Below are 22,094 nucleotides of genomic sequence, written 5' to 3'. Positions count from 1 at the left end.
TCTAGATCATGGTCACTCAATCTGTATCTGGAGAGGATTTGTCTTTCTTTAAATTCTTTAATTATTAGATAATTGGCCAATTTAGTTGTTCTATTTAGGGTCGAATAGCATTGGAGTTTATTTTTTAGGTCAAAATGTGTTTTTAGTGATTCATCATGGGTGTCTTTTAGATTTTTGTCAATTTCTTTAATAATAGTTTTGGGGTTGTAGCTGTGGTCAATTGGGAGGTGAGTTTGATGGACTAGTTGAAGAGCGAGTGTGTTTAGAGGATGAGACTGCTGAGGTTTCATTGGTGAGGAGGGCTTTATATTGGACTGACTCTGGATCAGACTGATGGAGGTGATGCCAGAACTAAACACATTCTCTCTCTCACACACACACACGCACACACACACACGCGCACACACGCACACACACACGCACACACACACGCGCGCACACACACACACGCTTTACTTCTTTCCAGCTATAATCAATCATGAGCAAGCAGGTAATCGATGGTGTGTAAATTATGGTATGAGAGTAGAAAGAGGGCATTGATCTGCAATGCAAAACACACTGCACTCTTCTACAACCACTGAGAGTATTCATCCTAAACAGAAAGCATGTGTATTACCCATCCCCTTAAAGGGTCAGGTGGCAGCTATATGATTCACTAAATAAATCAAACATGGTGCCCATGACTAACCTAAGGTTTAGTTAGGGGTCATGACATAAGTTGCATAGCTTTAAACATCCTCCTCATTATAAAAAAAGCTTTTAATCAAGCAGCTGACACTTGTCTACACCAGATGCGAGCACCACATCAAAAGAAACATAGAACCCCTTATAATCATTGATGCGGTCTACAATGGATACAGTATACAGATACCCGTTCAATTTGACATACTTTACGCACTTGAATCTGCCGACAACGCGAAAAAGGATGTTCGCTTTGTCCTGTCCTGTTTGAACAGCTCACTTGCGTCTCTCTACAGACATCAGAAGGACCCCAAACAGTGTCAGGAAAAAGTAGATCAGGGTTCCTCAAAACCAGCCCTGGTGGGCCACTGTCCTGCAGAGTTTAGCTCATACCATGATCAAACTCACTTTCTGGCAATTTTTTCGTAACTCTGAAAACCTTGACTATCTTGTTCAGGTGTGTTTGATTAGGCAGTGGTCATCCAGGACATCCATTGAGGAACCCTGAAGTAGATGATTTATTTTTAATGCCGCCCCTGCGGAGGATTATGTTTGTTTTGGACCATTTGACTGCAGATAAGATTTTCTGCAAATGGCGGTTTAGCATATATTTCTTGTGAAAAACAATATTAATATTTTAAGTGAACCTCAAGAAATTTTTTTTGTCAAGAACCCTTTTGTTCATGAACATAAATGTTTATATATTTTCTTGATAGGTGCTTTCATAAGCATCTAGTGTAGTCTTTTGCAAATTTAGCATTGTCACTTTACTTTAGTGTTTGACTGCATTGCGTCACTTCATTTAGACAATGAACTAATCAGATAGTGATTCAATGTATGGAAGATTGTCAGTCAAATAGAAGGAATCCATTTGTGTCAGCTCAAATTAATATGGGGATTATGATAGTGCCCACTCCCTCAGAACACAGTTATTCCATCTATACACTTATCTCCTCTTTCCAGACAGCCTTATCACACATGGCTATCAGACTACAGTGCATTTCTGCACCATGCAAAATGTTCCTGCATCAAAGGCCCTTTCAAGGAAAGTGTGTTCACTCTGCGGCTATATTTGCAACACCTCCGGGAAGCTATTTTTGGGCATTCAAGACCAAGTCCTATTTACTTTAATGGTGAAATCCTAAAATCTCAAGCAGGCTGGACCAGCCAATGTGAACGTGAGCACCTAACCTAACCATGCGTCTCAGGACCCAGACTGTTTCTATGGCAACCAGATTTTTATAACGGCAGCTGCAATGACACAATGAATTTACCAATTGCCGAATGGTTCTTTTATTTAGAAGTTGTGACTTATTCCGCCATATTACGCGTTGCGCTCCCATTCATATTAATATGTGCACCATCTTTGTATATATACTGTACTTGTATACACTGTGTAATGAACAGTACAGAACAGTCTCCTGATGGAACAGTAGAAATGCAGCCATTACACCGGAAACCTCTTAAAGCAGACTCGCGCTACTAAACAGTATTTAAATGTTTCACACAGCCATGCAGTTTTCTGTATTCGCTGTGGTGCTCATCACATAACCAATTACTTAATACTTAAAGACTTAAGGCTATTCATTTTTAAACTTAAACAATTCATATTTTAATCTGGACTACATGCCCTAGATATTGTTTTAATATGTTCTGATTCTTTGTTGTTCAGTCACACACTTTACAATAAGGCTCTATTATTTAACACTAGTTAATTCATTAACAAACTGACAATGAAAAATACTTCTAAAGCATTTATTACTCTTAGTTAAATGTAAATTTCAGCATTTAATAACACATTCAAATCAAAAGTTGTAACTGTATTATTTATTGGACCTGAGCTAACACTAACAGTCGCTTTTTTTAAACTAACGTTATCAAATAATAATAACTTTTGTAAAAATGTAGCTATTCGCTCTTTGTTAATGTTAATGCATTAACTAGTGAGACCTTATTGTAAAGTGTTACCTATTGTTCTTTATAAATCTTTAGCACTGTTTTAAATATTTGTTTACTTTATACATTTTTGTGTATTGATTTATTGTATTTAAATGTTCGGTTCTTTTTGTTATAAGGAAGTTATTAAACCTGTTATAGTATGACAACACTTTTTTGCAACGTATTTCAATATCGTGATAATATCGTATACCGTGATAAAAGCTTCAGCAATTAATCACAACATGAAAATTTGATACCAGCACATGCCTAGTTACATTAAATGCAAAAGAAGGTGTTGTTATCTGTATCATTCATAATGCATAATATCACTGAGTTTAAAAGATTTCTTGAGGTACTATTATCAAAAAAGAAACAATTGAGTTGAAATGTCATTGATCTTTGATCTGAAATTATCTTTTTGGCAAAACAGCAATATTTGAATAACCGGACATTTGAATAACCTGATCTTAGGTAGTTGTCAAGTACAGATTAACAGACTTTAAGTCACATATGAATAAATGTTAGATCATATTAGACTTAAGAAACTATAACACAAAAACATATTGAATGTGGCATAGAAACTTTTTGATGGAGTTCAAGCAATCTAGCAACTAGGGTTGGGTACTGTTCACATTTTAACCGGTATTGGTACCCAACGGTACCTTTTTTCGGTACTTTAGGGATGTTTACATCAATAACTGTAAAGAACCTGTAAGTCATTTATAGAAGTGTTATTGACATTATGCCAGAGCTGCCCTGGTCGCTGTCTGCCATTGTCTGTGATGTTTGTATACTCTAATATTTACTAGTAAATAGTAGGCTACTAGGTACTTAATTTAATTCATAAAAACAACTATTATATTTTTTTCTTTTTAATTTTATTTCTATGAAAAGATTTCCCACAAATTATGTTATGTATTTTCTGGTAATCATATGAAGACATAAGTCTAATTAATTTAATGTATCTTTTAATTTATTTAAACATTTTTGTCAAACAAAGTGCTGCACCACTGAGCTTTATACGATTAAAATTAAAACATGAAGAACATTAATTTTATTACTTAAAAAATAAAGTTTTGTTAATTTATTATTATTACATTAGTGTGTGTGTGTGTGTGTGTGTGTGTGTGTGTGTGTGTGTGTGTGTGTGTGTGTGTGTGTGTGTGTGTGTGTGTGTGTGTGTGTGTGTGTGTGTGTGAGTGTGTGTGTGTGTGTGTGTGTGTGTGTGTGAGTGAGTGAGTGTGTGTGTGTGTGTGAGTGAGTGAGTGAGTGAGTATGTGAAGTAAACCACACGTCCTATGGTATTCATTCGCACAGAGACATGCAGGATTCGTATTTAAATAGTCTTTTTGCAGTTTAATATTCACAGACACTAGTCTATATCACCAGATGCGTTCTCAGGTACCGAAATTTGGTACCGATTGATTTAATGTGAATCGGTACTCGGTTGTACCGACGTAATTCGGTCGGTGCCCTTAAAAGTATCGAGTTCGGTACCCAACTAGCAACCCATTCTCCTGCAGCCAGGCACTCTCAGGGATGCCATTTTATCAGAGCTGAAATGCAGCCAAGAGAAAAAGGCTGCTGTCTACATTCTGTCTCTCTTGCTTTTATTCCCTATTTCACTCTCTTCTCACACACCCTCCTCTGCTTGCTCTCACTATTAGTCACATTCACTCTCCCCACAGAGAGGAGAGAGAGACAAAAAAAAAGACTGCATGATAAATTCATAACACACAAGGCGGTAGCTTTTTCCCTTTACCTTGTTACTCAAACATCCTGGACAAAACAAAATAGATGCATGAAGAGGCAGGAAATGGGAGTTTGCACACATTACTAGTTTACACACATTACTAGTGGCTCCACATTACTAGTCTTATAAACACCAGCGAGATAAATGCTCTGCCCATTCGTTATTCAGTATTATCTTACTCTGATGCCAACAAATTTCTGCAAGTGCTGTGGCCTGGGGTTTTTAATGCAGCAAGTTGTCTCTGCCTGTACTGCCAATGCATTAAATGGTACATTTAATTTGCTTATCAGTTATTTGTATTTTTGTTTTTCATCCTGGTTAATGCCCAGAAAGGAGAATTTCCAAACGTTGGAAAATTACACCCCAACCCAGTCTACAATTACAGCTTTCCAGTGCCAGACTTTCTCTAAGTCTCAGTGACGTATAAGACTATGCTTTTGTCTGAAAATAACTTCCCTTCATACTAATTCTGTTCTCCAGATCAAAGGCCTCACTTCTTCCCAAGAATGAAATGGCAAACATGTTTTAAATGTCCTCAGTCACGTTTTCAACTTGATCACATCACGGTGTTCTCTTAGGGAAAGGAGAAAGAAAAAGACAGACCCAGACGGGTATCAGCTGGGGAGACACTGTGCTAATGAAGCCACAGAGGGGGCTGGCATGTGAGACGAGACCACCTCTAGTGTAGACATGGATGAGATCATACTGTATCTGTAACATAACTCAAGAATCACTATGCTATTTTAGCATGTCCTTGCCTTTATACCTGTTTCGATAGGCCTGTTTATATATATATATATATAAATTTATTAGTGGTGGGCATAGATAATTTTTTTTTTATCTAGATTTTTTTTTATCTAGATTAATCTCTCTGTAATCTTGGAATTAATCTAGATTAAAATGGCTCATTTGAATTCTGCCGAAGGCATTCAGAATATGTGTGCTCGTAAGTGATCGTTTGTCTTTTTGTAGTTTGAATAATAAATAACTTCTGTCCCTTTAAGACCTGACGCACGCATGGATCCCAGTGTTCCTGTGAGCTGGTTACGACTGTGTTTACGTTAAAACTCACCAAGATGGGCATTGAGACATTTTTGAGTGTATTAGACCATTAATAAACTGGAAAAAGGAGCTCATTTTTGCACCTGTATGTCAGAGGCAGCTTTATTGCGGTATGTGTGTGTGCGCTTCAGATGAGAGCGCAAAATCTGCGGGAATTAGTAGAATTAACGTTATATGCAACCCCGCGCGAAATTCAGACCGGTCACACCAATACTAACAAGCTAAAGAAAAATCCAGCAGAACACCCGTTCGCAATGTTCAGAGGATTAAACGGACTGAATGAGAAGAAGCAGGTGCATGTCATCTCGCTGTCGGTCGGAGAGGAGAGCGCAGCTGATATCGATACTGTAGAAAATGAGTATCGTATCGTTTCAGATATTTCAGTATCGATACATAGAGAAATATTGATATTTTTGACAACACTAGTAGGCATACACACAGGTTCGTTCTCTCGCAGCCTACAGTGCAATTCGCCAAGGTATACATCCGTGCTAAAATATCAAGGTGAAAGTCATCATAGCTTGCACAGTATAGACCCAACTCCCAACCCAACTTTGAGAATAGATTAACGGCAATATTTTTTTTTATCGCCCGATAAGAGTCTTACGTTAACACAGCACGTCAACGACGATAACGGCCCACCACTAATATATATATATATATATATATATATATATATACACACACACATATATATATATATACACATATATATATACACACACACACACATACAGGGAGTGCAGAATTATTAGGCACGTTGATTTTCTGATCATATTTTTTTTCCAGGCACATTTGACCAATTCCAAACCACAGTAATCCTAATAACTACTATTAATTTAGTATTTAATAATGTATAAGTGATATATAATTGTTCATGAAGGCTGGAAATGAAAAACACCTTATATTCAGGTGTGCAGAATTATTAGGCATGTTTTCTTTTACAGATAAATTGAGCCAAAAAAGAGATTTAACTCAGACTGAAAAGTCAAAAATTATTAAATGCCCATGAGAAGGATGCAATACTAATGCAATACTAGACATTGCAGTTAAGGCGTGACCATTGGACAGTGAAATGCTCGTTGGGTCAGCAATTCTGCACTCCCTGTATATAAAACATTTGTGTGTTCTCTTTAGTTGTAATAGTGTATCTGTATTTCCAAGCATAGATAGATGATTTGTGTTAAAATATAGAAAATAACTTAAAAGATATTTGCTTGTAAACGCTCCTAAGAAATGTGTCCGACCAGGGTAAAGCCTAAACCATACAGACCAATTTGAAAATAAAGTATTATTGCACAAACCAAAATTAAATCAGCTTTTTTCTGTTTAAAAAAAACAGTGTTCAATTTCAAACAAATAAACCTTGTTCTTTGCTTAACCTGGATTTTTAATGGCATTAGAATCCCAGATTTTTAAAATATTTATCATCAGAAAATCAAATGCATATGAAACAGTGAGGACAATAATGATCCAAGAGTTGACAAGGCCATTAGAAGCCATGAAACAGCTGGTGAGCCCATGTTCCCAGGGATGCTGAGTCCCCTCTGCTCAAGCTCTGCTCTTCCACCTGCCGTTAAACCAGATTGGAGTGAATCGCAAACACTCTCAGGCATCAACCAGAGGGGTCTAGAGGAGGGGGTCAAGTAAACAATAATTGGAAAAAAACACTCGAGACAGAGTCCCTCAACCATGCCGCTCCCATGACCTTAGGCTTAGAATGACACTTAAGAGGTCAATGCCAGGCTTTGTTAGGGCGTAGCAGGGTGGGAGACACAATCCCCCACCCTTTAAATCATAGTCCCTGTGTACTTCTACATCCCAGCTGGGCCCTGAGCAGGAAGAAAATCTCTCTCTAGTAAGACAACCAATGACAAAAAAAATACCACAACTTATCTCTAATCATACCTGATATTGGTCAAGTGAAAAGCCTGTCAAAATAAATATCAGTCTCTCCATTAAAAACAAAACATGATTCTCACCCGTGTGCCGTTTGCTGGTGGGCGTCTCCGGAGGGGAGATGACCCCGGACTGAGTGAAAGCAGAGGTCGGGTTCAGAGCGCCTGTAGGTAAAGGTTGACCCCTCTTTAGTAGCTGCCTCTGCTCCTGCTGTCGGAAGCGTGGAGGAACCTCTCTGTGCACATATCGGGGACTGGGCTGCTGCAATGGAGGTAACTGCTGTTGTAGGGCATTACTAGGGCTACGTTTGCCATTGCTGGTGGTGGAGGCAGAAGGTACAGGCAGGGTCAGAATGGGACTTGAAGGGATGCTGGGATTGGGTGTAACAGAGTCTGGCACTGCAAGAGATGGGGAAATAAAAAGACAGTTTAAATTAAGTGATAAAATAAATGGTAATATATTAACATGTTAACTTGTCACCCCCTTTTAGCGCATAGATCTGAACTTAAATGGCTGTAATTCAAAAATGCTTTAGAATATAGTAAAATATGTGATGAGGGAATATAAAAAAGCATGCCAACTGTCCTGCTACCAGTTAACAAGCTTAACTACAATAAAACTGCAAACATCTTTTAGTCTTTGTCAGATTTTAAGGGCCAGATATACTAAACAGGGCAAACTAGCGTGAGAGCGCAATTCCAAAAAAGCGCAGATGGGAGTAGAAATTTCTGCACGTGATCTACTGACAACGCGCAAATAACACAGACACAGTCGGATAATTTCCATAATTACCAACGCAATCAACCAAGAGTAGCTCAAATTAGCGTCTGGTTTTAGACATGCTTTTTTGTGCGGTAAATAATGGCGCAAATCCCAGTAAATTGACATGCGCCAACCTCAGTAAATCACCTTGCATGATTCATTTAAATACTCTCCTCTCATAAATGTTGCATCTGAAAGGGAAACTCCTACAAATGCATATGCAATAAGGTCAGACACAAAAATAAATCCATGTCCAGTAGTTTTTAAACGGAAAAAGAGGGTTTGTGCTGGCGCAAGCTGTTAATAAATATGTCCCTAAAGCTGCACCACAGAAGATTGATTCTCTGGTTAAAAACAAATTATTAAGAGAGGCAAATATATATTTTTGCCTTATCCTGATTCACTACAGTATGTCTAAAATACTAATAGGGATGCACCACATACCACAACATTGGTATTGGCCAATATATTTTAATTTTTAAATTTATACAAGTTAATTTATAAAGTTTAAAGAAAATTTGTAATAAATTAAAGCCGATAAATAATGGATTATTTCCTCCAGCTGAGATACTGTTCGCCATGATGGCTTTGAATTGCTTGAAATATGATTTGAATCACTTTGAAAATGAAAGTACTGTTTAATGCAACATGTGTAGCTCAAATATCTCATATAGGATACATAAAATTATAATGAAAACACTACAGTAAAAGAATGTTGTGAATTCTTTGTTTGCCCATCTTTTAGAGTAATGTTACGGGATAAGCGCATCCACAGAGTTACACCTTAAATGACTATAACAGTTCACTTGCACGTGTAGCTTTTTGTTTTGTGCAATTGTAAGTTGTAATATTATATGTATTTTGGTGTGTGTATAATATATATATATATATATATATATATATATATATATATATATATATATATATATATATATATATATATATATATATATATACACATACCCATACACATATACATACATACACACATATATATATATATATATATATATATATATATATATATATATATATATATATATATATATATATATATATATATATATATATATATATATATATATATATATATATATATATATATATATATATATATATATATATATATATATATATATATATATATATGAATTATCTCATATAAGATGCATTTGGTATTCATGTGGTAGTAAATCGCTTACCAGTGATCATCTTTAGCTTCAGCACATGCAGCTCAAACAGCAATGCATGACATTAAAGCAGCACTAGGTAACTTTTCAACCTTTATAATATATTTTCAAGACTCTTGTGATGATACATCGTCTTACAATAGGTTGAATGACACGTCTGCCATAGCCTGACGGGGTCTGTATCGTTTTTTAATCGTACTTTTAAACTTCGGGTTTCGGGTAGTAACCCGAGAACAAAAAGAACTACAAAATTCGACTGCTTTACGGCATATACGTCACTTCCACCACCACCCCCACTTCCTTAAATTCGGACGTGCGACGGTGCCAGCCCAACTATCGTTTGTTTGCCGAATGTTATAGTCATGGCCTAAGCAGCACAGAAAAATAAGAAAGCAAAGGTTTTGTCGGAGGAAAGCAAAAAGAGGAAACGAGAAAGTGATCGGATTAAAGGCAGGACGAGGATCAACATTGGGCCAGCGTTTGCTCGTTGGCGTGAGCTGAAGGAGGAGGGGCTACATTCTTGCAAGTAAATACATAAGACTTACAAAATCATATTTTAGGATACCTAACATGTCTGTGATATTTGTTTATTTGTCTTGCCTCAAACTATAATGCAAATCGATTTTTCAAATTTGCAGATTCATCTATGGTAGCTTGATATTATAATATTGACGATGTATGGTTATTACCTACCACTCAAACATTGAATTGAAGTATCATAGATTCTGTAAAACTGTAACTAATAGACTAGGCTACTATAATGACGCTGGCTTATAAACGTGAGCATCGCGATCATTTGGCATTTGAAAAAAATAAAACCCATGCAATTATATTCATATGACATGCTGAAACATATGCCACTGTACCTGGGATGAAGACATTTCACACGTGACGCAAGCAGAACACCTGCATGTGAACTCCTGCAGTGTTCAGGGCTATCATAGTTGTCATGTCAACAAATGCACGTGCGATGCATCCCCTGATGTAGGATGACAGTTTACGACAGTAGAAGAGGACAATACTGTTTCCCAACTGTAGGGGGACCCCGAGAGCAAAACCTACCTAGTGCTGCTTTAATAATTATGATTTGGACTGTCATATTACATAACATTATAATAAGAACTCTATTGTAATAAAACGTTGTGAATTCTTTGGGTTTAGTTGCAGTGTTTAGCGCATTGTTAGAAGAGCGCATCCACAACAGGAGTTACACATTCTGACTTTATGTATTTTTCCTTCCTTAACTTGGTTTGAATGTGATGATACAGGCTAATCAATTTGTGTTACATGTGGGAAAAAGCACTATACAAATGTACACTGCTCTTTGTTTGAAAAACAGACCAAAATAATAATTCACTCAATTGTTTTTAATCATATGTTACACAGTATATGAAATAATTAGCTTCCCTAGGTGTGTTCATGAAAGACACGTCAATTTCATGAACAAATAATTTAGATTATTTAAATTAAGCATTTGATGGACTTGACAAAACCACCCTAAAAAGTTTGCTTAAAAAAGCCAAAAACTAAAATTCTGTCATCATTAACTAACCCTCATGGCATTCCAATCGTGTTTTTTTTGGCTGATTTTTTTTCCTCATGTTTTAGCTGATTTTTTCCATGTAGTAAGTCAATGTGGTCCAATGGGGTTTTGTGACATAACTTTCGTTTTTGGGTGAAATATTCCTTTGAAATGTACTGCAAGGGTGAATAATTGCTTAAATTTCAGTCTGTTTGTCACACAGATCTATCAAATGACTACTGAAGTCTTGGAATCTACTGCTGAAATCACATGAACATTTATTGCACTTTTGTTTCCTTTTGAAGCTTCAGGCAGTGAGGAGTACACTAATCATTTTTTCTTTTACTACTCCACAGAAGAAAGTAAGTTGTACAGGTTTGGAGTGACATGAGGGAGTGTACATTTTATTTTAGGGTGAGACCAAATATTTTTAAGCCTAAATAGCAAAAACCAACATATATGTAAAAAAAAAATTAAATAAAACAAAATAAAATAAATAAACATCTGCCACAGGATTGCACACATTCAGACAGATGATCTCCTCAATACTGTTTACAATGAATGCTGAAGAAGAAGAGAGGATGTGGTAGTTCTTGACCTCTGACCACAAATCAATAAAGGCCAGTGAACCTTACAAAAGTGACAAAATTCAAAAAAGACTGTAAAAGACATCCAGAGCAGATCAGCATCATCACATTACTGCACAACACATTAGGAAAAGCTATTTGCTGCAGTGACTAAAGAATACCAACAATATTAAGTTTTTGTCAGCCTAAGCCTCAGCACGATTTCCTGGGTATTCTGGGTAAACACTTCACAGGAGGGCCATCTGGGGCAGGTTCTTTGAGAAGTTTACACACAATGCTCGGAAGAAAAGAACAGGATTAACATCAGGCTCACACACTGAGCAGCTCTGGGCAGAGTTACTGTAACTCACCCAAGGATTTGGGTTAAAGATAGACACAGTTCGAAGAAAAGCTTCATGCTGATATGAGCCACTTATAACAGCCTGAACAGCAGATTTGCCATAGGAAACTAAATGGACTGGAATTTCGCACATTGGCGAAAATGAATAATGATCAAACTGCTTAATGCAGATCTCTGCACATTTACAAAACGAAAGCCTCGAGTTTGTCTTGCAGTTATGTTGTGGGATCAGGAGATATACTAATCGAGCAAAGAACTCTCAAAGGGATGGTTCACCCAAAAATGAAAATTCTGTCATCATTTACTCACCCTCAAGTTGTTCCAAACCAGTTTCTTTGTTCTGCTGAACACAAAATAAGATATTTTGATTTTTTTTTTGTAACCAAGCAGATAGGGAAAAAAATACTATGGTAGTCAATGGTTGCTCTATCTGCTTGGTTACAAATATTCTTCAGAATATCTTCTTTTGTGTTCAGCAGAACAAAGAAACTCATACAGGTTTGGAACAACTTGAGGGTGAGTAAATGATGACAGAATTTTCATTTTTTGGTGAACTATCCCTTTAATGTTTTACAGTTGTGAATTGAATACAGAGATCCCCAGGACATATTTGAAAACAGAGCTGCAGGCCGCTGCCTGAAGCTGGTGACGCACATCTATGATTACATTCTGGCCAGCGTGCCTATCCATCGACCACGCTTCCAGCCAATCAGGATGCAGTCTCTGCCTGCCTCTTTCTCTCCTGTGCCCTTCTCCTTCGCACATTTCCCCTCCTCCTCTACCCTTTCCCTCTCTCCATTCTCTCCTCCATCCCCCACAGCCCGTTCGGCTCGTTTATTGTCCCTATTGTTCAAAGTGCTTGTGAATTCATTACAGGAAGCAGATGGACACTGGGACCACAAGCTTTTCACACTGGCAATCTCAGACAGGCAATTTGCTATGGGGCCTCTCTCATTCCATCTCTTCCTGTCTGTGTCAATCTTCTGTTCTTTGTGATCCTATATCTACTTGTACAACTCCATCTCTCTCTCTATTAAAAATTTACATAAGTATGCACTCACGTATGGTTCTAAATCCCAGAACAAATCTCGTACCAATGACATCTTTGATTTAAAATGTTCGGAAGCTGGAGAAGAAACTGAAGAGATATACACACACATCCAGTGCTGCTTGAAAGTTTGTGAACCTTTGCAGAATCTGTGAAAATGTGAATAATTTTAACAAAGAGGGATCATACAAAATGCATGTTATTTTTTATTTAGTACTGCCCTGAATAAGATATTTTTACATAAAAGATGTTTACATGTAGCTACAAAAAAAATAGCAGAATTTTTTGGGACCTGAAGGGTTTTTCTGAAGAACACTGGGCAGTTTAACTGCTCAGGAAAAACAAGGGACTCATGAACAACCATCACAAAACAAAAAACAGTTGTGGATCATCCAGGTTACGAAACACAGAATTAAGAATCAAGGGTATGTAAACCTTTGAATGAGGTCATTTTTATAAATTCAGCTATTTTTTTTTGTCTTGTGGACTATATGTAAACATCTTAAAGGGGTGATGAATTGAGAAATCAACTTTCCTTTGAGCCTTTGGTATATAAAAGTTCATCGTGATTAGGGGTGTGACGGTTAGTATATAACCGTGAGACCGACGGTTATAGTTAAACACCGTCATTAGAACTCTATAACCGCCAAAACCGTGTTATTAAAATATTTTTTACAAACATAAAAAGAAAAAAAGCCCTCAGCTGACGAGGGAAACGGAGGCGGAGTTAGTGGTGCTTCGGAGGCTGCTACTGCTGGAGATGATTCGGGAGAGGTCTGTGCACCACCCCCTACCAAGAAGAGAAATCTTGGAGATCTCCTTAATAAACGGAGGTCTGAAATCTCTGCCCCTTTACCGATCAGAGCGCACGCTGACACGGAGTTAACCCGCTATCTCCAAGAACAACCAATTGACTCTACGGCTAATCCACTAGAATGGTGGAGAGACAATGAAACACGCTATCCGCTCTTAGCAAAATTGGCACGTAAATACATGTGTATTTGTGCTACAAGCACAGCATCAGAGCGAGTTTTTAGCACTGCAGGTAACATACGGTAGCTACCCCTGTCAGATCGTCACTAAAACCAAGTAAAGTGAACATGGTGTTCCTGTCACGGAACTTGGAAGTCGAAAAAGATTAGGAATTTAAAATGTCATTGCACTTTTTTTGTTTCCTGTATTTAGTTAGTTTAATTAAGGTATTATCACAACTGTCGTTGTTCGACTTTTTTCTTTGGTAAAGGTATGTAGATTTTATCATTTGTAATTTAGGCCTAGGCTACTCATTCATTTTTATGCAGCTCTTATAGAATTTAAGTAGCCTACTTGTTTTAAAGGATTAGTTTACTGTGTGTGATTTATTTAAAACAGAGCATGTTCATTGCAAAGGGTTTTTTTGTTGTTAAGGATTTGTTTACTGTGTGTATATAAATAAACTTATAGCAAGTAGCTAATCAGTGTCTGCTCGTTTATTCAAACTAAGTTGTCCTATAACAGACGAACATCCCCCCCCCCCCCCATTTGACTCACATCATAACCGTCATCACCAATTCTGAAACCGGCACACCCCTAATCGTGATATAAGAATATCCTGCAAGTTTCAGAGCTGAAAACTTCCTTGTTAGTCAAAGAAAAGCCTTTATAAACACCAGGCCCAAAAAACGAGAGATCTCAGAATATGTCGTCCACTGACGTAGTAGGACACAGAAGCACCGCCTCAAGCCCGCCCACCGACTCGGGAAGCTAAACGCTGCGGAATCGATTGTAAACAAGATAGAGGTCGCGACAGGATTTGCAGACATATTGAGATTAAAATACAATGCTGTGCCTTCTATATTATATCTGACAGGAACGGTGCAACACACATGTTTTATGTAAGTAAAACATGTTTATTTATATGTGTTAGTATTGCATTGTTACAGATCGTTTGATATCTATTGATTACATACCTTAGCGCGCGGTCACAGGCTGGAGAAGGTGTTATTGGTTCATTTGTGATCAGACTCGGACTTGTAACGCCAGCACCCAAAGCCCAAAGTCCCGGGCTATGTGCTTTTCAGACGGGCTTGCGCACATGTGTGTGTGTGTGTGTGTACGGTTCGTGGTTATATTCACTGATGATCGAGCGAAATGATACAGAAATAACATTCCAATCAATCGCGGGTGGATGAGAGATGAATCATTGTGTTTGTTTGATAAAGACATTTTGCGAGCCCTGGTTGTGGGCTGAATGATTCATTCCGGTTGCCATTTGCCATACGCTGTCACTGACAGGGGAGCAGAAGCTCATTAAATATGCAAATCTTAACCAATCCTAGCCGTGGGCGTTTACTTCCAAGTCTTCAGTGCGACACGCCCATCAAAACCGATCGTTTTTCAGAGAGCCTCAAAACCAAGGCAGAAAGTAGCCTATTACTTATTCATTATGATGTTTTTGAATGTAAAAACCACACGAACGTCATAAGTTGACCTCAGACAACAGTATAATTAAAAAAAAAAAAAAATCATGACACCTTTAAATATCTTATTCAGGACAGTACTAAATAAAAAAAATAACATGCATTTTGTATGATCCCTCTTATTTTGTTTAAATTATTCACATTTTCACAGATTCCACATCCACAGGTTCACAAACTTTAAGCAGCACTGTATATATGCATCTTTCACTAACTTGATCCGCTTGCATCTGTATTTGATTGGATCCTTGCGTTATTACATTCTTAGCTTGAACTAAAAGTGTAAAATTAAATTAAAAACACTGCTTCTTGACATACAAGAATATTTATAGTATTCTGAACTAAAATACAACAATATTTTTCTTGCATGCATCTCTGCTAATTCAGTTTCCCTCTAGATCTGTCCCTTTAATAAATATGAAAAGATCCTAGACCCTCTTAATAACCCCCCCCCCCCCCCCACACCAGTAAATATTACTCAATTATGTACATTATATACCCCTATCTAAATACGAATTTCATTTGCATTTGTCTTGGGAGGATACTCGTTTATTGATGCAAAGAGAAAATGAGAAATTCTCGAAGGCGCACAGGCTTGAACTGCCGACAAAGCACATTACCATGCAGAGAGAGAGGCCCAGTATAATAAAACATTTATCAAAAATACACTCTGGGCAGCATTTGAGTTGTTCTGCTTGGTTAAGCTTAGTCAAGCCTGAAATTAGAAGATCCTAAAACTGCAAGTTTTGAAAAGCAAGATAATGTCAAAAAATTCATTCATAACCTGAAGTCCAGGGTTCAAAATGGTGAAGAGGATGATTTAAAAAAAAATTTTTTTTAAACAAACTAAACATAAACCTGACAGCTGAGACTAGTGATGCACCGAAATGTAATTTTGTATTTTATTCACATATAAACATTGATCACGAACATAAAACAGAAACTGAACTGAACCTGCTTGAGGCACGAGAACAAACGTCAATGGTTCTTGAGGAAGCTCAAACGCGCTGCGTAACACGAGAATGAACCTCATTGGTTATCGCCCATCAAGCGAACATACTTGAGCTTCCGTTTACCACAACTGATGTGTGAGTTGATGAACGTTTATATGTGAATAAAACATGGCTCCTCCCTCCCTTGTATTTTTTTACATATTTATTATATATTTGTACTATATATTTTAATCTTCTAAATATATAATATTAAGCTGACATGGGTCACTCTTGAGGGTGATGAAAATAAGCTTGGCCTTTGTTAATTTGCATAATCATATAGTCAGTTCTTGATTCTGGAGTTTGAATTCATTTATTACAAGTAGAAGTGTTGATTTGCATGACAGGACAATTAAATAATATGATAAATAAAGTTCTCTAAACTGATTAATGTACTGCAGAATAAATCAATATTATACAGTCTACACTTTCATGATTAATTTGTGTATTTAAGAATGTCACATTTAAGACCCTCCTTTCTTTCTGCTTGGGCAAATTAGCCGCTAATTACTGTAGATCGAAATTCATGAAAAATCAGCCTCATGGTGAGTGTTGATGCAATTAATTAGATGTGAAATTGTAAATTAATTGCATCAAGAATTGCAGTTTATCAGGCAGAGAAGTGATGCAGTTATCATTTGTGACACTATAATTCACTGTTTTTCTACTATGAGAAATCACTATGAACCTGTGAAGAAAAAGAAAAAAAAGATTTATGCATTTAATTTTTCCATTACCCATTAAAAAAAGTCAACTGTCTTCCAGGAAATTTCCACCCCAGCAGGGCATAATTGGGGCAGAAAATGCCTCAGTCTGAACTCTGTATTATTGTGGCCTAGCTGTGCCACACTAAGAAATTGGTGGCCTTTGCAAAAAGCCATTTTCACTTACACAGTAAATTAATTTCCATTTTATGAGGAGATGCCTCGTACCGCACAGGCAAAGCTCAAACATGCTTACTGCTGTTGTGGCCACCAACTGGTGCCAACGGATGTTATTGAGGAGAGTTAAGGGTATCTGTTTCTCATCTCAATGTCCTGATCTCAAGCGAATCTTTCTTCATCTCCTCAACATTTAAAACAATGGCAATTATTGTTAACCCAGCTCTAACAGAGTTAATTAAGCATATTCAACAGAGAACAGAGAGAGAGAGAGAAGAGAACAAAGCAGACAAGGCTGAATTTTCATACCGGCACACCAAATATCTAACATCTGTCAATGCGAACAAGCAAAACATTCAAACACCACAAAGGGATGATGTTTATCCATCCTTAGACACAATGAGTAACACTTCATGAATGTCCATCATCAGTTAGCCTACATCTGGAGTGCACATATGATAACTCAAACTGAACCGCAATAGTCACAAAGTTGTATGTTGTTAATATATTTCTAATGTTGTCAAGACAGCATTACAGCAACATGTACACAAGTTGTGTCCAATCCCTTGCAGGAAAAAAAAAAAAAACACTAAAAGGCACCATTGTACTAGTTTAATTTAACACTAGGTTTGGGAACTAAGAACCGTAGTGTTTTCAAAGTCATTTTCAAGAAAATGGTATTACCAGTACCAGTCCAATACCACCACAGAACTTTAGGACTATCACAGTAAAGATACGGTCAAACGGAGACAATGGACCATTTTGCCTCAAAAACGTTACTAATACGGCCACACCTGAAGTTGGCACCAAGCAAGTAACAATTAAAAAAATAAGGAAATAAGAGCTTCAAGTGATTTAAGCTGTTTTAAGACTGCACAGAAAAACAAACTAACAATAACCAGTCGATAAATTAAATTTTGTTGATGCTGAGGAATATCTCCCATCCCGGTATTCCCTGTCTGGATTTCCTCACAACCCAGTGAACATATGCTAATGAAATAATGCATGTGTCACCAAGCATTAGCCCGCACAGGCATGAAATCAGAGCGACAAAAGCTATCTTCAGACTAATGAGGAAGATCTCCATATCTGCTGACCTTACTACACACGAGTCACATTAAATATTAGCTGAATTACATTACTTTTCTGTTGAAATGTTACAACATTTTATTTTCAAAGACTAAAAGGACTTAAAACATGTTCTTACCTTTGGTTTTCTGTTCAGTAACCTGTAAATGCAAGAGATGCATTGTCAGCAAAAGCCATGATATATTTCACTGTACTTGTTCGGTGTAGTTGTTTACATGTTATTTGCATAGTATAATGAATATTCATACCATAATTCTGTAGCAGGCTAACCTGACATTTGCACTGGTAATAAATTATATATTCCAATTGTCTAATTAATTTATGCCGAGTACATTTTTTTTTGCTGTCAGAAAATGTTTATGCATGAAGGCATACATAAATATCAGCAAAATATCACTACAGTTATTATAAATTATTAAAAACTACAAAAGGATCCATTATTTGAAACCACCTCATTATTGTCAAGCTCAAAAATATGGACATGATCACTTTGCAAATCTAGAGTAGAGCGTTTTCCAGTTTTGTTGTTTGAGTGTTTGTTACCAAACTACTAAGAGCCTTTATTTAACCCGATTAGTACTACAAAGTTTGTATGGACATCAAATGTACTGGTACTTTGGTAATAAAAACCGACACCGAAAAAAAAAAAACAGCGCAGACTTGATTTGGTACCTAAGTGTTAAAAATTGGAATCAGTTCTGAAAAAGAACTGGCTCTTGATTCCCAGCCCTAGTCATAATAAAAATACTTGAAGGCTACATACAATATTTAAATGTAATATGTGTGTTTTTGTGCAGCTTTTTATATGACCCATTCAACAACATATTTAGGGCCCGAGCACCGATGGTGTGAGGACCCTATTGGAATTGCTCCGTTTATTGTGGCTTTAAAATTGGTAGAAATATAACACTTCATACCTTGCTAAAATACATCACTAATCAAACATTATACGATTTCACCTCCTTGGGTAGAGCGATTTCTTATTCAGTCTTAAGGGAGGTTCAAAATTTTACCTAGCCCAGAATAACAGCATGACTCAACAAGCACCAACCAAAAACAAACCTCAACTTCAAGTCTTAAAAGCAAGCCCGGCCTCATAATCTTGACAAGAGGCCCAGCAGGGTCCTGGACCGAATCATATTGGCACAAACAGTGGCCTGCTAATCGAGTGGAAACTGACTACAAACGGCCCTCTGTCAGAGAGGAGGCTAAGGGGAAGAGGAGTAAGAGAAGGAAGCAAGGCCAGCATGCTAGTTTACATTCCCTGGTGCCATTCCAGGACTGTTATAAAGACTGTTCTTTTCTTTCTGCCCTTTTAAGTACAGAACACCAACTCCAGAACACTCATCTGAAAGCTTCTGAATGAAGATACTGAAGTACTCAATGTGCATTTGCTGAATCCCAGAACATCTAATTGTTAAGATTCAGAGACTGATTACAGAATCTTGAAGGGGAAAAAACCCTGAGAGATGAAAGACCCTTAAACCATAACTGCTATTAAAATCTGTAGGAATGCACATCATATCTGTAGCATATCAGTTAACAGATTATCTGTTTGTTTGTTTTTTCATTAATCAGGTGTCGTTATTGGATAACTGTGTACTTATCCTTGTCGCCATCTAACATTAATCTCAGGCAAAGAATTGACTGTTGCATGTTAAATGTAATTGTAACATGTATGTTGTGTTTTGGTTTCATTTTCACTCTGCTCTCTGTTCTGCTTTGCCTGAGTTCGGTTCCCTCGTTTATCGCTTTGGTTGTTAATTAATCCCGCACCCGTTTCTGTTCTAGTAAATTATCTCTCCCGTGAATTTAATGCTGCCTTCACGTGCTATCGGAAATGTCCTAATTATCACTTTAGAAGTTGTGATTATGAGCTTGTTGCATTCAAGTGCTTTGTTGGCGGAATGAACATGAATCATGGTGGACACCAGGTTTATTCTTGCCTATTTAATGGGAAAATCTTATTAAAACCAACATCATATATAGTGTCCCATGCAATGACAACCATATAAACATTCCTGATAGCCCGCTTTCTGCCGATTCTGTAATTTCAGTCAAATGCAGGCTATTTTTGATGTGTATCAAACATACAATACGCTTCAAATTATTGCTCATACACGTAAATATGCACTACATTAAAGGGGTGGTAAACCACGATTTCACTATTCTAACTTTAGCTAGCGTGTAATGTTGCTGCTTGAGCATAGACAACATCTGCAAAGTTACAACGTTCAAAGTTTAAAGCAAAGGGAGATATTTGCTTTTAAAGAAATCAATTTCTAAGGACAGGGTTGCTGACATCACCAGCCCCAATATTTACATAAACCCTTCCTCCGAGAATAAGGGGGGCCATTTTGTATCGCTGCGTTGTTGTGGTTAGTAGGCTGGAGTGTTGTTGCCGCAATGCCGACGAAACGCTGTTATTTTCATCCGGATTGCAGGTCTGGGGTACTTGCTTTGTTCAGCCTTCCTAGGGACGGGGGTGCGTTGCAGTGCGTTTAACATACAGCATGTTATATGCATGTGTGTATGAGACCGAGGGGAACAGGTTGCATTTGCAGCATATATATGCTGCCCATCACAAATCAAAGCACGAGACAGACAGGGGTCGGAGGAGAAGACTGGAAAATGTGACATAATGGACAATATTCGTCTGTATTTGCAATTCACGAGCCGCGGTTCAGCTGCGCGAGACAAACACTGCCAGTGTTAAAGCACGACGGGCGCGCGCGGCTCCCGCTGCACATTTCACGGAGGAAAGCTTCCACAATCTTCGCGAGTTCAATGAAGGACTCGCACAACGGCTTGTCCTGAAAGATGGATTTAAAAACAGAAGCTGTTTACGGGCCACAACCTGTAAGTATGATTTATTTTTCGTCGATGTGTTTTCGTATAATAGTTCATATTGTTAATTGTACGTTGTAGCAAGGAAGTACACAGATGACAACGCTGTTCTGCAAACCAGTCTGTTAAATGCTCATTCATACTTAACGTTATCCGACGAACACCTAACGTTACAAACACTAACATTAAAATCTCAACAGCGAACTTGGCATTAGTGTAAATTATTCTTTGATTAGAGCTTTTATGTATTGTTTATCTACATGCATGCTAAACATGGTTCTGTGTTTGATTTGGCTTCTAGTAAAGCCAATGTTTAGTGTTCGAATGTGTTTTACCACCCCTTTAATGTCAAGACAAGACGACCTAGCTGTTTTGGGGATCCAACTAATAATACCACACCTGCCACAGCAGTAGTTCTCCCCGCCACCATGTTTAACGTTTATGACACGCCCATCTCGGGAATTTGGGTATCAAAATTATTTTCGAACTTCCCAGTGGTAAACACAATATCAGAGGGTGTTCATGTGCAATTTTTACCTAGAAAACTTGTTTTTTACGATAATTCCGATAGCACGTGAAGGCAGCATAAGCCCTTAGTTTTTTGTTCAGTCTTCTGTAAGTTTCAGAGCTGAAAACTTTCTTGTTAGTCAAAGAAAAGCTTTTATAGACACCAGGCCCAGAAAACGAGAGCTCTCACAATATGTCGACCATTGACGTAATAGGACGCAGAAGCACCGCCTCAAGCCCGCCCACGACTCATGGAGCTAAACGGGTCGCTACCGAGCAATAAACATGCCATGTTCCAGCTCACGTGTGTAAGACATTGCATTTGTTTGATTGTAAACAAGACAGAGGTTGAGACTGGATTTGCAGACATATTGGGATTAAAACACAATGCTGTGCCTTCTATATTGGATCCGACAGGAACGGTGCAACACACTTATGTGAGTAAAACATGTTTTTTTATATGTGTTAGTATTGCATTGTTACAGATTGTTTGATATCTATTGATTACATACCTTAGCACGCTGTCACAGGCTGGAGAAG

At 37.5% G+C, this 22,094-nt stretch overlaps 1 protein-coding gene across 2 annotated transcripts in view; it reads right to left on the bottom strand.

Moving 5' to 3' along the window:
* The window catches only part of tnrc6c2 (trinucleotide repeat containing adaptor 6C2), a 74,864-nt gene that overhangs the window by 23,274 nt on the left and 29,496 nt on the right, over positions 1–22,094 (bottom strand). For both annotated transcript variants that reach the window (XM_079840135.1, XM_079840136.1), the window contains exons 3-4: positions 18,319–18,340; positions 7,417–7,731 (exon numbers count right to left, since the gene is read on the bottom strand). In XM_079840135.1, the coding sequence (XP_079696261.1) occupies positions 7,417–7,731; positions 18,319–18,340 (337 nt within the window). The remainder of the gene's footprint in view (positions 1–7,416; positions 7,732–18,318; positions 18,341–22,094) is intronic.

This window comes from Gobio gobio, assembly GCF_949357685.1.
Source record: "Gobio gobio genome assembly, chromosome: 17".
In the NCBI taxonomy this organism is placed as follows: domain Eukaryota; kingdom Metazoa; phylum Chordata; class Actinopteri; order Cypriniformes; family Gobionidae; genus Gobio; species Gobio gobio.
The sequence above is the reverse complement of the archived record's forward strand: the minus strand, read 5'-3'. Positions and strand labels throughout refer to the sequence as shown.